This window comes from Notamacropus eugenii, chromosome 6, assembly GCF_028372415.1.
Source record: "Notamacropus eugenii isolate mMacEug1 chromosome 6, mMacEug1.pri_v2, whole genome shotgun sequence".
Classification (NCBI taxonomy): domain Eukaryota; kingdom Metazoa; phylum Chordata; class Mammalia; order Diprotodontia; family Macropodidae; genus Notamacropus; species Notamacropus eugenii.
The window spans coordinates 19,651,281-19,671,505 of record NC_092877.1 but is presented as its reverse complement, the minus strand read 5'-3'; the positions used below and the strand labels follow the sequence as shown (position 1 = coordinate 19,671,505).

The 20,225-nt window shown below is 37.3% G+C and overlaps 1 protein-coding gene across 3 annotated transcripts in view; it reads left to right on the top strand.

Annotated features, from left to right (window-relative positions):
- The window catches only part of ELP4 (elongator acetyltransferase complex subunit 4), a 266,170-nt gene that overhangs the window by 103,066 nt on the left and 142,879 nt on the right, over window positions 1-20,225 (top strand). For all 3 annotated transcript variants that reach the window (XM_072619250.1, XM_072619251.1, XM_072619249.1), the window contains exons 8-9: window positions 8,378-8,486; window positions 11,257-11,363. In XM_072619250.1, the coding sequence (XP_072475351.1) occupies window positions 8,378-8,486; window positions 11,257-11,363 (216 nt within the window). The remainder of the gene's footprint in view (window positions 1-8,377; window positions 8,487-11,256; window positions 11,364-20,225) is intronic.

Genomic DNA, 20,225 nt, shown 5'->3' with positions numbered 1-20,225 from the left:
ATATGGAATCTTTGGCTCCTAGACCACATACGTAGTCTTTATAATGCCCAGTGTCCAGGCATAGTGGACGCAACTGTTGTGGAAGCAAAAGGGAGGAGGGAACCTGTGTATTCATTCTCCTTATTCGAACAGGGTTAAATAACCAATTTCTGTAGCTATAGAGAGGCAGAAAATGTATATATATATACATATATGTTATATATGTATATATATATGGAGGGACATATATTGACTTACCATAAAAATGTGTATTTCTAATTTATTATCTTAAGTAATTTTTACTGTATAGTAAAACCCAACACCCTTTTGAAATGTTCCTTTATTTTGCAAACTTTACAGAGTTGAAAGGTGTTTGTTTTTTTTCATCTTAAGGGGAATTTCTTTGAAAAACCTAGGTTTTAAATTTCACCTGTCAGTATATGTAGTTGCACATTTATGTTTAAATCTTTGGAGATATATTTTCCTTCAAAATAAGATTATCCCTGAAACTTGACTGCACAGAACATTGTTGCTACAACTTTTGTAACTGCTGGCATTATCCATACTATTCAAATTATTATATCACATCTTATGTTCTGCCTTTATGCTTTAGGTCTTCTCTATTAATTACATTATTATTGTTACATAAAGAGGTGTTGCATTTTTAATGATGTTTTTATGCCCTATGTAGTTAAGCTTTAATGCTGGGGGGAGATGGGGAAGACAGATTAAATTAGCCTTGTAACCTCTTTCTCTTCCAGACTGATAATGGAAAATAAAAGCTCTTAGCCACAAAATGTAACACTTGGAATTAATATTTAATTAGACCAGCAAATTGTATACTGTGGCTGAAAGCTTCCAAAGAGTTGTTAGTGCCACAATTGACCTACAAGTTTAATAATAACTCCCTTCTAGAAGCAAGTGCCAGTTCAGCATAGTGGAGCCACTGTAAGAAAGTCCTGTGAGATTAAAATCAGCGAACCAAATGGCAGCCGAGGATTCCTGGGATGGAGCCTTCTGGAAGGCTGGGAGCTGGAGTGTCTTTTCAGCCAGGATTCAGAGGAGAACAGTGGGGGAAAAAGCTGATCCCTCCTGTTCTGGGAGCTTCTGGTGATAGGCCAGAATCTAGGAACAGATTTTTACTAAATGTTTTTGCTGCAGCTATTAACTTACATCACAAATCAAATAACGAATAATTTTTTGCTGTAAAATTTAGCAAGTTTTTGTATAAACATCAGCTCCAAATTCCCTTCACATTAGTACATAATGTCTGCAAACTCACATCATTAGGTCATTAGATAGGTTTGGCGCTGTACATCTCTTCTGTTTTGCTCTGACATGCTGTTTTCTTGTATCCTGTATAGTTGATTTATTTGGTTCATTTCTATATTATTTCGTTATGGTACATTATATTAAGCCTGAGCAAGAGACTATAAAACATAGAGTTCTACATTATTTTTATAAATGAAAATATATATTAATGAAATAATTCAGAGATGGCTTTGATTTTTAAAGGGATTGGTATTTTAATAGTAGAAGTAGATTTGCACATGTTTATTATGCAGTTAAATTACAAGATTAATAATTGGACCCCTGGTGAAGCATTGGAGCCTATAGCTCTGACAGATTATCCTGGTAAGATATAGGGCACTGTGAGTTCAGAAATGTGCGAACACATAGTAGCAGCCCGAGAATGGAACATCTACATTATTTATTGGGTTATGTGCTAAATAATTAAAGAAAAGCAAGTCATTAGTTAAAAATTAAAGCAGGTGAGGGCCTTGCCAGCAGAGGGAGCAGTCCTGTCTTCCATCAGGTTCCCATCATTTTCCCACCTGCCTCAGCATTTTTCCCAGCCAGTCTCCCATCTGGACCTGGCTTTGTCAGCCTGCTCCTAATGACAGGCTATAATTTTATACTCAATATGGGATGATCTTAAGCTGATTTTAAACTTTAGTATCTTTAACCTGCCACTGCATCACAAACATCAGCTGGACGTTCCTTGGGGCTCTTTGGTTATCAGCAATTGTTGAGCCAGGTTGGATTGGGTTTTCGGACCTCTGTGAACTGTGTTTTTAGGGTTTCAGGAAGAAAATGGTAATCAACAAATTCTAACTTGCTAAACCCTATAACGTGTCAAGTTTTTAAAACTAAAAAATGCTCCTTAAATATCGTTTGTGCTCCCCAGGAAAAAATGAGATCATTTTCATGAGCTGCACCTAACTTCTCTGTAGGATTTGGGAATATGCATCTAAAATGAACTATTACAATTTTGTTTGTTGCCTCATTCTATTCATTAGATCCATTGATTGGTTACAATACAGGTTTACTTGGATGAAACCCTGAGCATACTATGTAGCTAGTCATCATGAATTAGGCAGTATCCAGGAATCATTCACGGTTTCTTAAAATGGTTCACACATTATAATTGTCAGGAGCATTTTCAGAATATAGAAGATTTTTTTCAACTGCTTGTGATATTTGAATTGAAAGCTTGCCGAGGGTCGCAAATTTAGAGCTAGAAGGAACCTTAGAAGTCACTGAGGAAGCTGAGACTTATCAAGGTTGAATGACTTGTTCCGTGATCACACAGCTGGTTGGTCTAAGAGGCAGAATCCAAATCCAGGTCCTCTTGACTCCAAAGTCCATTGCTGTCTCCATTGCTGCAGTGCTCTGTCCATTACACTTAGCAGCTTCTCTAACCAACAAATAGGAGTGTTGTGTGTATGTTCTGTGCATTGTCTGACTTCATCAAAGTTAAAGTTTGTTCTCAATGACTTAAAATATAATATGCTTGAAATGACTATAAAAAGTAAGAAAAAGTCTATACATCATGGTTTGGAATCGCAGGTTATTGACTAATACGCATGAAGAAAATGGATCAGTGTCTTACATGTAGTAATGTTGTCCCTTTACTCGGGCAACTCATTTTGCATGTGCATGAAATGAGGATTCTACTGTTGTTAACTTAGCAGAGTCATCTGGAAGGGACTTTTCAATGCATCCTTCACTTAGAGTGCAAATAAAGTGCCTGGAACTTCAGAGGACTGGAAAGTAGACCAAAGCTATTTTCTTGGGTTTAATTTTTAATTTCTTCAAATATGGAGAGAGAACCAAGGAAATCTAAGGTTGATTTTTGAATTACAGAAAGTTCCAGAAATTCCCTGCTGCTTTTACATTAGTATTCTTTACTCTGAAACTATTTGGCCTGTTAGCCCCCCGTTCTAGCTTTAGATCCATGGCCTTGTGATCAAAATGTTGAGTCTGGGAACATTCATTTTCTTAATCAAACTCTGCCACCAATTTGATATGACTGCTTATCACTAATTTCATCGATGATGCAGTCTTCTACCTCGAAAACAAAAATGTTTTACTTTAGTTTGTTGTATGAACCTTTCTAGTTTTAGATCTTAGGTCAAAATATTGAGTGGGAAGTTTTCTTAATCAAATACTGCCACCATTTTGACATAATCTCTTATTACTAGTTTCATAAATGATACATATTCATTCTTGAAAATAAAAATAATTAAGTATAGTTTGTACTTTATGCAGTTATCATTTGTTATAGCCATATGTTTATATTTGGTTATAACAACCCTATTTTAATAACTTTAGAATTGTGAGCAAATTCTTCTTTTTATAAAGAGCTGTTTGGTGGAATAAAAAACTGATAATGATCTACTTATGAACCCTGGGGAAAAAATTGTGAAGAAAATTGAAAAACCAGTATAAATTATTGTACAATTCAAGAGCCAAAAATGAAAATATTTAAGAAGTAAATAAATTACTTTTTAAAGTAAAGATAAATCATAACACCTGATGAAATACTCCTCAGTGTGTTTTAATCCTTTGATGTAGGCATTTTAAGATGTTACAAGGACATTATGATTTGTGGGTGTTTTCATGTATCTGTGTTTTATTTTTCCAGAAAATGGCCTTATGTTTTTGTGGCGATACCAGTCTTACAGTTTTTATGAACCTTAATTACAGGCAATATTATATAGTGAGTCAATAATTCAAGACTTCTTGAAGTAGCAGTTTAAACCTGTGCCCTTGACTCTGGACAAAGAGCCAGGGTTATCCCTTTCTCATTTTCCACCACATTCATTTAACCATGTTTTCCCTGTAGTCGGTTGTGTCTCTTTCTTGGATTCTCTTTAGGGTTGTAGTGTTGCTTGATACTTTGAAATTTGGGAACTGTGTCTTTCATATTATTTTGATTGCTGCCTCCACTCAAAATTGAGTGCAAAGTGAGCAACCATGGGGTTTGTTCTAGCCAAGGCTTCGCATATGTGCATTATGCTAATTGGCTAATTCCTTTCAAGCTTCATGATGATTGAGTTAGTATGGGTTAATTAATTTTTGATACTGCTATTACAATATTTCTTGGAAGTACATTTTCTTTTGATATAATGAACTATACTATTGGGGACTTCATGACTTATGAAGTGAAAGTGAGGCACATATCTGGCATTTGAGCTCTTCTGCTTGATTTTGATTTTGGATGGATGATGAAAATGGAAGAGGCGACATGATTTTAACGTGTTAATCTTCATATGATTGAGAATGCTTTTTGAAGTACATATTGGGTTTTTTAGTGAGGTAAGTTGAAAAAACAATACAAAATGCATCTCCTTTATTTCAAAATTGGCTCAGTGGATTTTGTTAAGAGGCCTTTAAAATAATCCACTTTCTGCAAAACCAAACAAGAAGCATTAGGAACCAAAACACCAACATGTGAGTCAAGGGCAAAAGTAGAACCACTGCAGGAGGTCTGATTTAATCTGCTTTTACCTTTGCAACAATATCATAAGTTTTAATTTAAATGATTCATATAAAATTACAATGCAGCTGGGAACTTTAATATGTTTTTTATGTAATTTAAAACAATGCCTTTCATAGCTGCCAAAAAAACCCTCTTAAAACTGCTGGCCACTGGCTCTCTCTTCTTCTGGCTTCCCTCCTAGCCATGTCTTGGCTGCTTTCCAGAACTGCCAACTTTCACTGAGTAGCTGGATGGAGATTTGTATGGAGCAAGAGGGATTTTGGAGCTCGGATAGATTTTCAAGTCCAGATGGGCCAAGACGATGAGCGGCAGTATGTGCTACGTATGTTGGTGATGTCAGCATGCCTTGCATATACGGCCACCGTCAGAGTCAGGCACTGATGGTCACCCAGGCTGAATGCCCTGTCACTAGACATTGCATGTTGGAAAGTGTAAATTTTACAAATTCACTATGAATCATTATGTTCATATGTCCAAGTGTGCACCATAGAATTGAATCCCTCACTACATTGCGATTAGAGCATTTTGCCTAATGCTATAAGACTGAGGCAGCTAGAATCTGAGTGAACACAAAATGGTACAGACATAAAGCATCCTGCTAAATCTCTTCAGATGCATGGGACTGTTAGGACATTTTCTATAACATACATTGCTGGTTTTTCTGCTTTCCATTTTTTTAAGCTGGTAACTTTGGATTCTTTTTTCAATTGAAAATCAATTGAATATTGTTGTTAGTGGTATTATTATTTAAAGACCATTAAAATGGAGGAAATTGAAGATGAGATTAAGTAGGTACACAAAAGTATTGGATTCTTGAGCCATAAAAGCAACTTGTAACACAATTTTTAAAACTTTTTTTTATGCTGCACATTCCCCTACAGATATATGCTTTTTGGTCATGAATCAAACCAGAAGAATGGATGAACTTACAACTAAAATAAAGGTTGACTCAGTCAAAAACTGAGCAGGTCTTAGCCATATATAATTTCCCAGGCTCTGTACCATATAGTCATCCTCTTGATAGCTGCACAACTCTCCCATTCAAAGTGGCTTCCTGCACAATTTAAAACAAACTTGTTTACCAAAATTAGCATGCAGAGAGCAGTAAGAATCACTGTTAAATATAAGTCCTTTACTGTTAATGGTTTAGTCTTGCTCTTTCACTTCATACAAGCGTCTACAATAGAACTCGGTTTGTTGTTAATAGCTAGGTGTTATGTCTGTGCAAGTCAAAAGTGAAACAATGAAAGATGGTTACCAAATTCCTGGGGAAGTGGGGACCCAGAGATAGATAGCACTTCATGTTGCTGAAACCCAGAGCAGTTACAATTCACTTGTTTCTTCTCCAGACTGGCTAATAGATTTCCTTCTTGAATGTTTCCTAGATATTATTCCAGCAGATGCTAGTTTTAAAAAATAAGAATGACAACCAGCTATTATGGAAGTAATTGGTGAAAAGTGAGATGCAACAGAGAGAGAAAGAGACCCTCCTTAGCTAAATAGAGAAGATGAACCAGTCTGAATCCTCCTAATGAGATGTAGGAAATAATCTCAACTTTTAAAATATGTAGAGATTTCATAGCAATCACATATCTGCTATACCCTACGTAATGCTTATTTGCAGTCGTTGAAAAATATAATGACTTTGATGATTTAAATGCCAGTTAGAGTCCAGCTAAACTGATTCTTTCATCCCTATAGTTTCCAATATCTAGATCCTAAACTTAGGCCTACTTATTTTTAGGTAGATAATAGTAGAGCTAACATTTTTGATTAAGAAATTTTTCAGGATATTAACAAATGTTCATCTGTAATCTTGACAGTGGAACTCATCCTACTTGAGCTTATCCCCAAACTGAGGGCTGAAGAAGTGGTGAGTGCCTCTCTCCCACTGGTTCTCACCCTCCATTACTGACCCACCCCCACCCCAACATTGTTCAATACTAAGCACAATGAATCATTTTCAAGTTGACTCACTGTGAACTGTCTCCCAGCTGTTGGAATGTCTGGCAGACATTTTTGTTTGGGTGAAGAATAACTGGCTGAAACCCAACCTGGATGAGTTTGATATAGTGGTCTTTGGCTAAAGAAATGTTGAAAAGGATGTGTATTTAGTGTAAGAAGACACTGTTATTCTGGAGTAGGGTTATCTCCTATGGGAAATGGATGGAAATAAGTGATCAATATGGGTTCTTACATGGAAAACCCTCTAAGGCAGATATGCACACATATCACAATACATATTCCCAAGTCTGAGTTGTGCTAGTATTTTTGCTTGTTCTTCAGGCGTGATTTTTCTATTTTAATTAGTTTTGCTAGATTAAAAACAAAAAAGACATGTGCGTTCCTACTTAATGGAAAATCCTATAAGCCACATCTAGTGTAGATAGGCAAGTGATTTCAGTGTAATACCTTGACTGTCTTTGGGCCTTCCTCATATATGGAAACATAATACAGGATTTGCTAAATTTTCTTGACTATCTGAATTTAAATTTCTTTATTCAATTATCATTTTTAAATTGTTAGTCCAACTAGTCAGTCAACTAGTGTTTGTTAAGTTATCTACTATGTACCAAACACCATGCCCAGTGCTAACATACAGAGTGACTAAGATACAAAGAAAGGAAGAAGACATTTTGGATCAGTGTTTGAAATGTGGACTTCATAAAATCTTAAAATCAAATTATCTTCAACTTAGATAAAATTTTTCAGAATAAACATGTCTTAAGACATTCTCATATAGAATATTTTTCTGGTTTAATCCCTGTCAAAGTCTAAAAGTCATCCCCAGTTTTCATGTTATTTAGTTGGGTAAATTGTCAAAGCTTTCCAAGGCTGATATTTACATTCAGACAGACAGAATTCGGAATATTTTCACAACTATTGCTGCTCCACAAATAGATGTGCTCTGGGAACCTACCTTCTAATTATTTATGACACAGTGTTGTAGTAACAGGGTTTATTGTTAGCATTGATAATAATACAGATAATTGGTATAGTGGTGTTGCCTCAAGAGGTACAAACCATAGACTGTTTGTTGGTCCCATGTTGGTTGCTCACTTTCTTTGCTTTGCCTGTGTTGTTGACCCAGTTACCAAGTGGTAGCATTTAGAAACAGGTCAGGAGACTTGATAGCCCAACAACACCTGTATCCTCTTAGTTGGATCCTTCAGAGTTTCTTCTATTCCATAGTAAGACCTCAGCTGTTGCCAGCCTATAAGCCCATCTCAGCTGACAGGCAGCAAGGAGACCTCTGCCTGATCTTGAATAGTATTCCCAGCTACTCCCTTCATTCCTGTTGTCTGCCAAGCCCCCAAGAGGCAGTGGATGAAGCTGCCTGGGAAGCCAGAAGCTGTAAGGATGAGCACAGCCTTGACCTAAAGAGAGCAGAAAACCAGCTCCTGTCACTGCTGAGACCAGCACTGGCCCCTGCAAACGGTCTTGCATGCATGCTGACTCAAGTATCGCTTCCCATGGTGACAACATTCTACTTTATTTCTCTATTTTTTTTCCTGTTTTACTCCAATCTATCAATAATAAATAAAATTTTATTGTATGGATGTTGCTTATATTTATAAAATAAAAAAATTAGTATTTTTCCGTGTTTTACAGAATAAAGCAGTTATTGCACGTGTTAGAAACTTGTCGGATACAGTGGTTGGTCTTGAGTCATTTCTTGGTTCTGAGAGAGAAGCCAATTCTCTATATAAGGATTTCCATGGTAAGTACCATTTTTTAGTACTTGGTAATATCTTGTCCAATTGCAATATCTGTGATGCACCAGCATTCGATTTCATTTCAAGTATACTTCTTAACTGGTACCTCCCTTTTAACTAGTCCTGAGTGAGGCTATTTTTCAGCAAAGTGCATTAAGCCTGCAAAAAAGCATGGCCCCTCCTTCCATGTTGTCAACCCCTATTACCAAGGCATGGCTTAGTCAGATGTACATCTTAGCAGGCAGGCTCTGGGGAATTCACATGTAGAGGAGATCTGGCAATAATTTGAACAGGGAGCTAAAATTGCAGTGAAATCAATAGTTTTTATCTGCCAGATTTCAAACCGAAGTAATAACATGTATGTCTACGTGAATAAATGTGCACATATTTCTGTTACTTAAAATTTACTGTGTACGAAATTTGCTTATCTCAGTAGTTTTTCTTTTCACTTGCAAAAAAAGTTATTTGTCACAAACCATCTCTTTTGTTGAATAAATTCAAAATAACTTTGGCCCATTTGAGCAACAACAGATTAGTTTCTTAGTTTTAACTGATTTGTTCCTATGCATATAGTTAGTCATTGGGTAACCAAATTTTCAAAAGTAAAAAAAAAAAAAAGATTCTTGTCATAGAATTGCCAAAAGAGTAAACGACAGGCATGCCTTGGATCTAAAATGGATACAGAAAACTGAATAGCAAACAGTTTTTAAGCTAATCCAGAATGGTGCCCTGAGTTTGCATAAATTACTGATGTGGTGATTGTGGCAGTCAGCACTGTGGTCCCATGGAAACCTCCCGTTCAGCGGCTGACTGCAGCTCATTGGAAGGAAGCCGGCTAGAAGCCTTTGAGACAGTGGCCCTGCTTCCCACCCATCCTGGTTTTTTCAAGAAATTGGGTAGAGATAATAATAAGGACACTAAAGAACACAGATTCCAGCTATACTTGCTGAAGTCAATGTCCACACTCTCCCATCAGTTTACCCTGTCCTTCTAATAGCTGCCTGAAGAAATGAGCTCGGAACAAAACCTGCTCCAGAGATTACTTGCCCCCCATCACCTGCTTGTGTCAGAGCTTCCTATGTGACATGTCCACACTGACACACTTAAGAATTTATTCTTAGAATAAATCATTCTTATGAGGAGAGGGGTATTTTGAGGTTATTTTCTGCAAGATTTTTTTTTAAACATAAGGGATTTTTTTCATATTCTTTAAAAACATTCTTGTCAAACTTTGGGGGTTTTATTGTTGTTTTGTTTTTTTTCCCATCCATTATAATGTAACCATTATAAGCCCTAACGATTGAATGATAATGATGCCATTTGGTATTTAAGTTGTCTACCAGACTCTCCTGATTAAGAATTGCATTCAAAGTTATTATGGTCTGCTCTTTGCTGCATGTTGGGCAGTCAGGGCCGAGGATTAGGCTGGGTTCTGCTGCTCAGAGTTTTCAGCTGAAGTTATTCATTTCACTCTATAAGAAACTCAGATGTACTAGCTGGCCCAACAGCTGTGTAGGTCAGAATGAGTAACAGTCAGATAAAAGGGGGACGACCAGGCAATTTTATTCCACTGAATTTGCCTATTGAAGTAAGTCTGAGATGGTGCCAACTGTACTTTGTGGTTTCAGAACTAAAGGCTGTCTACCCAAATCTTACCTCTAAGCTAGGTGATAGATATATTTTTTCAAAATAAGTAATCCCCTTTTTTCCTCCCTACCCATGCCAAAAAGCCATTTATTTTGCTTGAGAATATTTTTCCATAGATGCGTATAATACAGTTGAAAGTTAGTGAAGTACACTATATGACATATTTCCCCCCAAAAAAACAAACTGAAATGTCTAAATACTGCTTTTAAAAAAAAAAACTGTATACAATAGTAAGTGTTCTATCATCTGACCTCTTGTCTAATATACTGTAGTTTGGAATTTGCTCCTCCCTTGCTTAGACTTCAGTTGCCTTGGAATGAAAACTACTAAATAGGGAATAAGCTGAGGCAGAGGAAAGTTAGTAAAGAACATTCCTAGTTTTCATCTGTGGAAAATGACCCTTGAAGGATTGTTCAGAAACTACATTAAGCTGCACTAAAACCATCCAATGTCCTTGTCAGGAAAAATCAGCTTGAGTTGCCGTTGACAAGAGAGGGCAGAGCTCCCAGTCCGCCCAGTGCTACTATAAAGCTCCTCACAGCTCCAGAGAGATGTGATGTGCTGCAGAGACGTGGGGCTTGGGATGGCATCGGGTTCATGCTCTGTCCTCTAACGTGCTCTGAAATGTCATTTCCTACCCCACTTTGTTCAAGTCATTAATAAGGTGCACGATGAAATACTTTTTCATTAGTGCTTCCCCAGTTATCAGTCACCCCCAAGCTTTGTTTTGCCGGCTGCTTACTGGTGCATTTAATAAAATAAAGATCACTCAGTGGTGCAGTGGGCAGCAGGCAAGGTGATAGCCGTGTTTGCTTACTGTAAATACAAGCGGAAATCACACACAAACCGGCTGCAGTTTTGACAAGTATTAAGATCCCTCTTTACATCTGTACTTCTGCACCAAAGTGCAATTAGTTTTCCTCGCACAAGGATTTCTGTTTATCTTATTCTGCTTGATTACTTGAGTATAATCGCACCGTTTGCTTCATTGCTCCTGGTAGTAAGCTCCAGTTTAAAAAGGGGAGGATGCGTGTGTAAATATACAGAATTCTGCTGTCAGGCTCTCTAATTTATGCATCTGATGACAGCGTTTTCTCAATTTTTTTCTTTTAATTTCCTTTCTGCAAGGTTTGATTCACATACACCAGATCCCCCGGCTCAATAGCCTGATTGGCGATGTGTCCGACACGAAGGACCTTGCTTTCAAACTCCAAAGGAAGGTCTTCACCATTGAGGTAAGAGACAGAAGCCCCTCTGCTTCTGTGTATTCTGAAAGGAAGTAGGATCTCTGATCTTGTGCAGAATTGTAGGGAATACTTTGCATATTTCTCTCTTTTGTTTGGGGGGATGATTTCTGAACCCTTTGGGTAGTTTTTGTCTTATTTTTGCTCTGTAAAAATGTTCATGATTTTATTGTACAAAATCAGATAAAATTAATTTTTGGTTTTAAATGTGTAAAAAAGAAGCTGTAAACTTGGATGATAAATATAACCTGCTTATTTCCAAAGATATTGGGGAAATTTTAATTAAACATGAATGATTCACCCTTGCTTGTGAGTGGGAAAGTAGCTCCTTGCTGTTGCCCTCACAGGGAGGCTTTCATTTGTGAGAGATGCACCTCCCGGGGCTGCAGAGCTCAGGGAGAAGTCGAGATCAGTATTTGGAAACTGTTTTTCTTCCCTGTTACTGAAGTCACCTTTAAATTGTGTGTCATTTTAAATGCGGTATCATTTACACTAATATCCTTAAGTAAATTTCTAAATTTAAACTTTTTTCACTGTGATTTTTATGCAAGCTGTACTGACAGAAGGCAGTAATATAAAAGATTTATTTCAATCTAATCTGGCAAAGAGCAGTGGAATATAGAACTATTAAGCTATGTTTACCCATGAAATAAAGACTTGAGAGACACTAACTAAGCAGCACAGGGAGTGTGGTGTGACAGTTATCGGTATGCTGGGTGCTATTTTTTCCCCCGTTTTTCAACAAAGACATAAAACAGCCAAGCAGCCCTGACAAACCATTTTGTTTAATCTCTTTTCAAATGAAAAGCTTTTAAGCAGGCCACTTGTCTTAACTGCTTGAAACCATAAAAAGGGAGAATTGCCACCAATAAATTAGCATATTTTTGACTTCACCACCAAATGATGGTCAATGTGGCTTGGCACTGCTTTGGTGTTTGGGACTTCACCCTGAAGTGACCACTTTGGCCCTTCTTTGACCCTCTGGCCTCTTTAGCTGGCCACTTGATAAGGTAACTTAATGGTTCTCTCTCTTCTTCTCTTTCCCTTCACATTTGCAAGTAGCACTAATCTATAAATCATTGTAAGGGCCCTATCAAGTGACAAATTAAGGTGCCCTCCTCCTAATTAATGGTCATCAATGTCCTTCATTATCTAATCCTGTTGAGAGCAGTTAATAGTTAATCAGGCAGCCAGTTCTTTAAGCAGGTCATCTCTGCGTGAGTGCTAGAAGTTTCTCATCTGAGGATATTCCCTTCAGAAGCCACTTAAAGCCAAATGAAGGAGACCCTGGAAGTGGTGATTCCTTTACTAATTTGCTTCACTTCTCAAGAGACTCTTGAAATAGAACCCAACACTCTAATTGTTCCAGCATTGTTTCGCTTCTGATGCTCCCTAAGATTTGTACCAAAATATTTATGCAACAGTTTTAGGAGGACAAATAACTTTATTCTAGCATAGAGAAACAGACCTCATAATTTTCTTTTAAGCTAAGTTTATATTTAATAATATAAATTGATTTTTTTTCTAAGCATGATCCCAGACTCACAAGATGATTTTTCTGACAGCCAAATCTAAGGTTGCCTCTTCCTGTTGCTATAAAAGCCTAGCCAGGAGGCCCCTTTCAAAGTATTTTAGTGGCCCAGGGACAGAACAATAAATATCAGGGGTGTTCTGAACTCTTTTGAAAGAGAGAAAAAAACCCACTATTGTTCTGAGAATAGACAGATTAAACACTTAAATGATATCAGCCAACATATTTCAGGTAAGTCTTGGAGGGAATAAATTTTCTGCAGTGGGAGCTGAAGATGAAACAAGGCTATTGTTGTTCTACCTACAGTGGATTTTGCCAGGGTGAAGAAGGGGTATTTTGAAAGGAGGAAAACAAACAAATGAAGAGCTTTTAGAAATTGCAGAGGCAGAAATGGCATGGGATCCATCAAAATAACATATTTAGCACATTTCTGTCCAACAGTCAAATCAGTATCTTTTTGTGGTTTGTAATCGGACAAAGTTGTGCATGAGATACATCCCAAGTCATTTGTTTCTCTCTACTACCACTTTCAACATGACCATGAAATAAAAATGTTCACCTAACTGGTAACAAGTCCAATGTAATGGCATCAGTAGGCATGCAGTAGACCTAAGATTGGATTATGTCCTCAATATCATGTCGGAGTCGTATGGTATAAAGCAGACATCCAAAACGACGAGGCCAAAATCTTTGTTGAATTCTTATTTTTAAAACGGAGATAGAATTGGTTATGGTTTGAAAGTACATTTCTCAGGGATTGTTTTGTTGAAAAAAATCATTCAACAAGTGGCACATATTTTGATATGGACCAAGTGTGAATCTCTTTTATGTCTTAAGTATGTTGTCTAAAGAAACAAACCCTGCCACAACCTTTGAAGTCTTTAGTTTGAAGTTGTAATATTCAGTAATGAGCCTGATGCCCTCTCTAATGGAGCATTGCAATCCAGGAAGAGCTTTCTTCTTTCCATAGAGACAGTTGTTTCGCAGGACTCCTGAGGTAGAACACAGCCTCATCACCAATGTCCCTTGGGGAGCCAGGATATATCCTAGCCAAGGATTTTTTTCGAACACGTTTTTCTCTTCTTCTGAATTCCTACATCAGCCTGTTCTGTTTGTCCTTATATATGTAAAGAAAATGAAAAAATGGTGTGGTCATCTCATTCTCCTTTGTATGAGAGTGATTTTTATCAGGTCTTTCCTTTCACTGGAATGGAAGCTTCTGGAGGGCAGAACTCCTGCCAGTCTATCCTATAGCCTCCAACACGTCTTGCACAGAGGCCTAATCATTGTTCACTGAACACATATTTTGGCAGCAGCCACTTGAAGAACTGGCATTTCTTGGGTACTTACGTTGTGTCTGAGGGCCATGTGTGGGGAATACTAAGGAGCAGCGAACCCTGACCTCCATTGGTTTCCTGGATAATGTGAAGCAGTTGGAGAGGAGCCTTGTTTTCTTGATTTCAATTGGAAAGATATGGCCTGGCGTTCTCTTAAGAATCTGTTGGAATGTAATGTGCTCTATTCTCCAGCATCGTGTCAAGCAGCACTCTCTAAAATGATGAGAAGTTATGCTCCTGGTGATAACAAGGAGCCGTGAATACTTAGATGAGCTACAGAAATGCCACAGGCCATACAACCCTAGGACTTGGGCCTTTTGCATTACCACCCGATGATGATAGATCCATATGCTCAGCTAGTAAATTTAAAACTTAGACCACTGAGAAAATAGTTTCACTTAGATGTTCCTAAATCTGTATTTGCTAATGATTCTCTACATTAACTATTACTATAAGCCCATTGTGACTATGAGGAAAAGGCTTTTGAAAGCTTAAAGTGCTATAAAAATATGAGATAGTATTATTGTTGCTGAAAGAAAATGAAATGTGATTTTAAAAGACATTTTAGCTCTCTAGTCAATTTTGGACTGTTTTCAGGTTTTCATTTGCAGATGTCATTCAACCAAGCAATATTCCTACCTGCTATCATTATCATTTTCAAGATCCCAGCTTAACACATTGTACAGTTATCTCTTCCACATCACGACTTTTCCCCATTAAGATTTTAATATATCACAGGTCAACATAAGAGATTAAATGGGAATTTGGGGGGAGTTTGCGGAGGCCAGAGATGACATACAAAGACCAGCAGATGACCCAGAAAAAGTTTAGAAACTCAGAAATGCATAAAATATATGTATAGAGTTGTATACAACCAACATATTTTGTATTTAAATACCATAATAATTCAGACTTCATCTCTTGTACAAAGGGAAGGCCAGAAAATTTTATGAGGATTTTCTAGAACACAGAGACACCTAATCCTCATGATGTGGGAAAGTTAACTATAATAGTTTAAAGTTTATACATCTCCACTAAAGTATTACTCCAAAGCCTCATGGCATGGAGTTCCAATTCCATTGGGTTCTACCAGGACAAAAACCTCTGAGTGCAGCAGGAGACCAAATTTGTGTTGTCAACAAGCCGGCAAGCTTTTATTAAGTGTCTACTATGTGCCAGACAGTGTACCAAGCACCAGCAAAAAGTTTTTGGTTTTTTTTTTTTTTGCTTTTGCTTTGTTTCCCTCGTGTTGCCCACAAGCTAATTGGCTGAGTGTCAGGCAAGCTACAGGCAGAGATGGCCGCCATCGTTCTGGGATTCTAACTTTAGATTGTGTATAGAAAAATAAATGACATTGCATGTGTGTGTGTCTGTGTGTATATAAATATATATATTTTATATATTTGTATAATATATATATTTATACATATTTATGTAATATATTATATTTATAAAATATGTTTTATTTTTATATATATATACATATATATACATATATGTATATTATATATATATATATATATATATATATATATATATATATATATATATATATATATATATATATATAAAAGACACTGCCATGTGCTTTTAAACCAAAAGTGAGAATATTAACTTTTACATAAGGTGTAAATATATGGGTCTGTCGGTTTACTAGAAGCGTGAGGGGAGCTCCAAGAATCTCTTAATTAAGCCTTAGCTCGACTTTAATCACAGGTTGACACCAGTTAAGAAAACCTGACTTGATATACATATGCCATCAAAGAGAGATTCTATCCTAACATTACATCAATTAACAAGTAGTTACTGAACTATGGTTATAGTGAAGGCAATCAGGTGGTGCAGTGGATAGAACACTGGACCTGGAATCAGGAAGCCCTGAGTTCAGATGTGGCCTCAGACCCTTACTAGCTCTGTGATCCTGGTCAAGTCACTTGACATTTGTTTGCCTTAATCCACTGGATAAGGAAACGGCAAACTATACTCCAGTATCCTTGCCAAGAAAACCCCATAGACATTATTGGTTTATACTATGGTCCATGGTCATGAAGAGTTGGACACAACTGAAGCAACAACCACAGTTGATATAATGTCCCTACATAAATGGAAATGATCCTGAAGACCACCCCTGTCTGCCCTATCCCCAGCCTCACCACTGCCATTAGTGCCTTCCATCAGGGATCACCTTCCATTGATATTGTCTGTGTCCTGTGTGTACGTAGTTATTTACATGCTTATATGAACTCCTTGAGGGCAGAGACTATATTATGGCTTTTTTTTGTATCCCCAGTGCTTAACATGGTTCCTGGCTTACGTGTTTTAATAAAATGCTTGTTCTGATTGACTGATATTAATGTAAGTGGTAGGATAAGTCATCACTGTAATAATAATGTAATACAATCTGGCCATTTTTTTTAACTGATGAAATTTTACGATCATTTATGATGATCAGTTTTAGTTGATGAAATACTCACCTTTTGATATACTGTAGAAGACCAATAGGGCAATAACATGTTAGAACATTTCAGTGTGTTTCAGATATCCTTAGTGTGATCCATGAACCAGCTTTTCTAACTCTGTAGCGTATTTTAAACCCAAATGGAAAAAAGATAGAGGATAACTGGTTTGTGGGTGTGTTTGCAAGAGTTGGCATAGGGTAAGAGAGAGGAGATGGTTTGATAGGCCACAGGTGCGTCACTGCCCAAAAGTGTGGAAAAATATTGTAGTAAAGTATCATTTGCCCCCAAAAGAATGAATTTCACACATAGTAGTGAAAAAGAAGGGTTAATACACTTTTGAGATGACTGAGCAACAAGCATTTAATAGGCACTTCTGTTATGTGCTGAGCACTCTGCTAGGTGGGGCAGCTAGGTGGTACAGTGGATAGAGCACCAGTGCAGGAGTCAGGAGGACCTGAGTTCAAATCTCACCTCAGACACTTGACTCTCACTAGCTGTGTGACGTTGAGCAAGTCACTTAACCCCAATTGTCTCCTCTTGAGTCATCTCCAGTCATCCTGATGAATATCTGGTCACTGGATTCAGATGGCTCTGGAGGAGAGGTGAGACTGGTGACCTGCACAGCCCTCCCTCACTTAAAACAAAGTCAAGTGCAAGTCATGTCATTATTTCGCTGATGGCATGGTCTTCTTCAGCAACGAAGGACAAACGCACACTCTGCTAGGCTCTGGATGGTATTTTAATTGTTAGTCTAAGTTATTTTAGTTGTCAAAGTTAAAGAAATAAAACTTATATGCTGTTTTTGTCAGAAATCAGCCAAAGTCAAAGTTATTGAGTAATGCTCATAATCTTAAGCTTTTCTGTATTTTTCTGTGTTAATATGTCACTTATTCTGTTGCCACTTGCAACACTTTTATTCTCAATAGATTAGATTAATGTATAAAAGATATATGTATTTGGTGATATAGGTACAGTAGTGGTGCATAATCTTCCCAGAATTCCTTGTACTAAGGTTAAGAATAGAATGTGTGTGTTTCACACATCATAGTAGACTTATCAAGACTGCACACCACCTTTGGGGGACACAGTTTTGAAGCTGACCTGTCTAATCCTATTTCTTTCTACTTTGGAATCTTAATTAGAAGAGATAAAAACCATCATTTGACTAAATTATTGTCTCGAATCTGTAGCAAAAGGTATAATCCGCAATTGGGCCAATTAGTGTACCCCATAGTTAGCTATGCTGAGGCAGGCAACTTGATTAGATCTGACACCGTCGTAGTTCCCACTGATGTTTTGCCAGGTATGATGGTCAGACTTCAAAGAGCTTGAGGCATCAGCAGGGCAAGGTTTGGAGGCCAGCTTAGGTCCGGTTGTTAATCTCCCTGCTAAAACCACAGCAGCTCTCCACCAAAACAAGCTTACACGACACAATCATGCGGTATTAAAGTTTGGGTTGAGTCATGCCAATTTGCCTTTGATTTTCTGATGATTGACTAGAAGATGGCTATATGACTAGACACATACTAAAAGTTTACTGATTAGGTAAGTTCCCCAAATATTTGAAATATTTTTACTTCTTATTTAAATGTTATGACAACCTCTTTCTCCTAATGAAACACCTAAATAGATTACAATTTAAGTTCTTTAGAAAGGATAATAATGAATACTTTCTTTTTTCACTGGAATCCTGAGTCCCAGTTTTTCGGCTTGCCACCTCCCTGTAAGAACTGATTTGTCATTATTGTGATAATTCTATAAGGGCAATGTGAAAGGAAATTGTCTCTAAAAGGTAAGCTTTTAAAATCTCTTAGCTCATTGAGGGAACAACAATTTTTTCCTAAGTCATTTATGTCTACTTACAATTTTTTAGATAAAGGAAATTTCCTCATAATTATTTTCCACTTAAATGTTGAGTAAAGTGCTGTTCCGCTGATGTGATTACATAAGTGTTCCTTTCTTTGCATTCTGATTTGTTGAATTATTGCACTAATAGTGACATGTTTCCATTCTGAGAGGAGCCTGGGGCAGCTTTCGTATTATTCCAAGTGATTGAAGCTGCCATCTTGCTGACTTTCCCTTCGGCAGCTTAAGGCCTGTTTACTTTTGGGCTTGTTTCACATGCTTCCTCAGAGTTTTTCTGCCAGGACATCGTTACCTAGTTTGACAAGATAGCTAAAGTAAATTTCTGTTTGGTTAACTATATTTTATGTCTGTCTGTTAATAACCACATAGAATTATTAAACTTATAACTAGGAGAGTCAGAGAAATCTGAACCTGCAAAATATGGATTAGACTGTTAGTAAACTGTTTTGTTGTGTGTGAGTGGTACATTTTAGAACAGAGATTAGACGTGAATCAGCAGTCTTGGATTCAAGTCCTGCTTCTGACACTTAGGTTGTGTGACCAGAGGCAAGTCACTTAATTTCTCTGAGCCTTACTTTCTTCATCTGCAAAACAGAGATAATGATGCCTGTAATACTTAAATAATGGTGTTATTATGAGGATCAGATTTTTAAATGCATTTGGAGCAGTTTGGAAATCTTAAAAGTGCTATAAAAATGTCCATCATTATTATTTTATGTGAGTGATTTTCAGACAAATTGTGATTTTTGTTTTGCCAATTTAACTCCTAGTGCCCTGTTTTTTATAAAATATTTTGAAATTTTTGCAAATTAACTCAGTGCCATTCCATAGAAATACTAGCCATATGTTGCATCATTTTGTAAGAATTACATAGTACATCAGTTAGACATTAAAACCTTCAAAAATATGAGTACTGGCTGTTTCACAGATCTATTTTATTTAGTCAGATAGTAAAAGAAAACTATATTTTTGTGATGAGGAACTTCTAGAAAGCAGAGGAATCTGTTGAGGGCAAAGGATTCCCCAAAAAGAGTGTCCAAAGCTCAATCAAGTGCCAAGGAGCTCCTCCCTCTCTCTTTTGAGACCAGGATGCAAGGAAAATGCAAACCAAGAAAGAGCCTCCCTCAGGCCCTTGCCTGTGGCTGTGGTCCCAGGAGACAATGTTGGTGGTAGTAGTGAGTCAAAGACACAATGAATCAACCTTTGTGGAAGCACCATGGCCATTAAGCTGCTGGAGCTTCCCCTGACACAGCGTGCCCACCCCAGTCTCCAGTACTTGTCTCTGTGATTAGGCTGTCCGGTGAGATCGCTGATGACATCAGAGACCTGGATCTGCCATTTACTAACTACGCCCTTGGGTTAGCCATTTAACTTTGCTGACCCTTGATTTCCTCATCTGTGAAATGAGCAGATTGGACCTCTGAGGCCCTTTCTAGTTCTAAAACTGTGGTTCTACAAAAAGCAGAAAAATAGATTAGGGCGCCTTGAATAAGACAGATTGGAGAGTCATTGAATATACTTTGTTTCCCTGTAGAGACACAGCTAACTTTACCTTCTTGGGGCACCCATAGTGCCTGGCACAGTAATATACATATTAATAGAGCCTCATTGAATACACTACCTTGTAACTGTGGCTTAGCCATACTGGTGGCATCCAAAA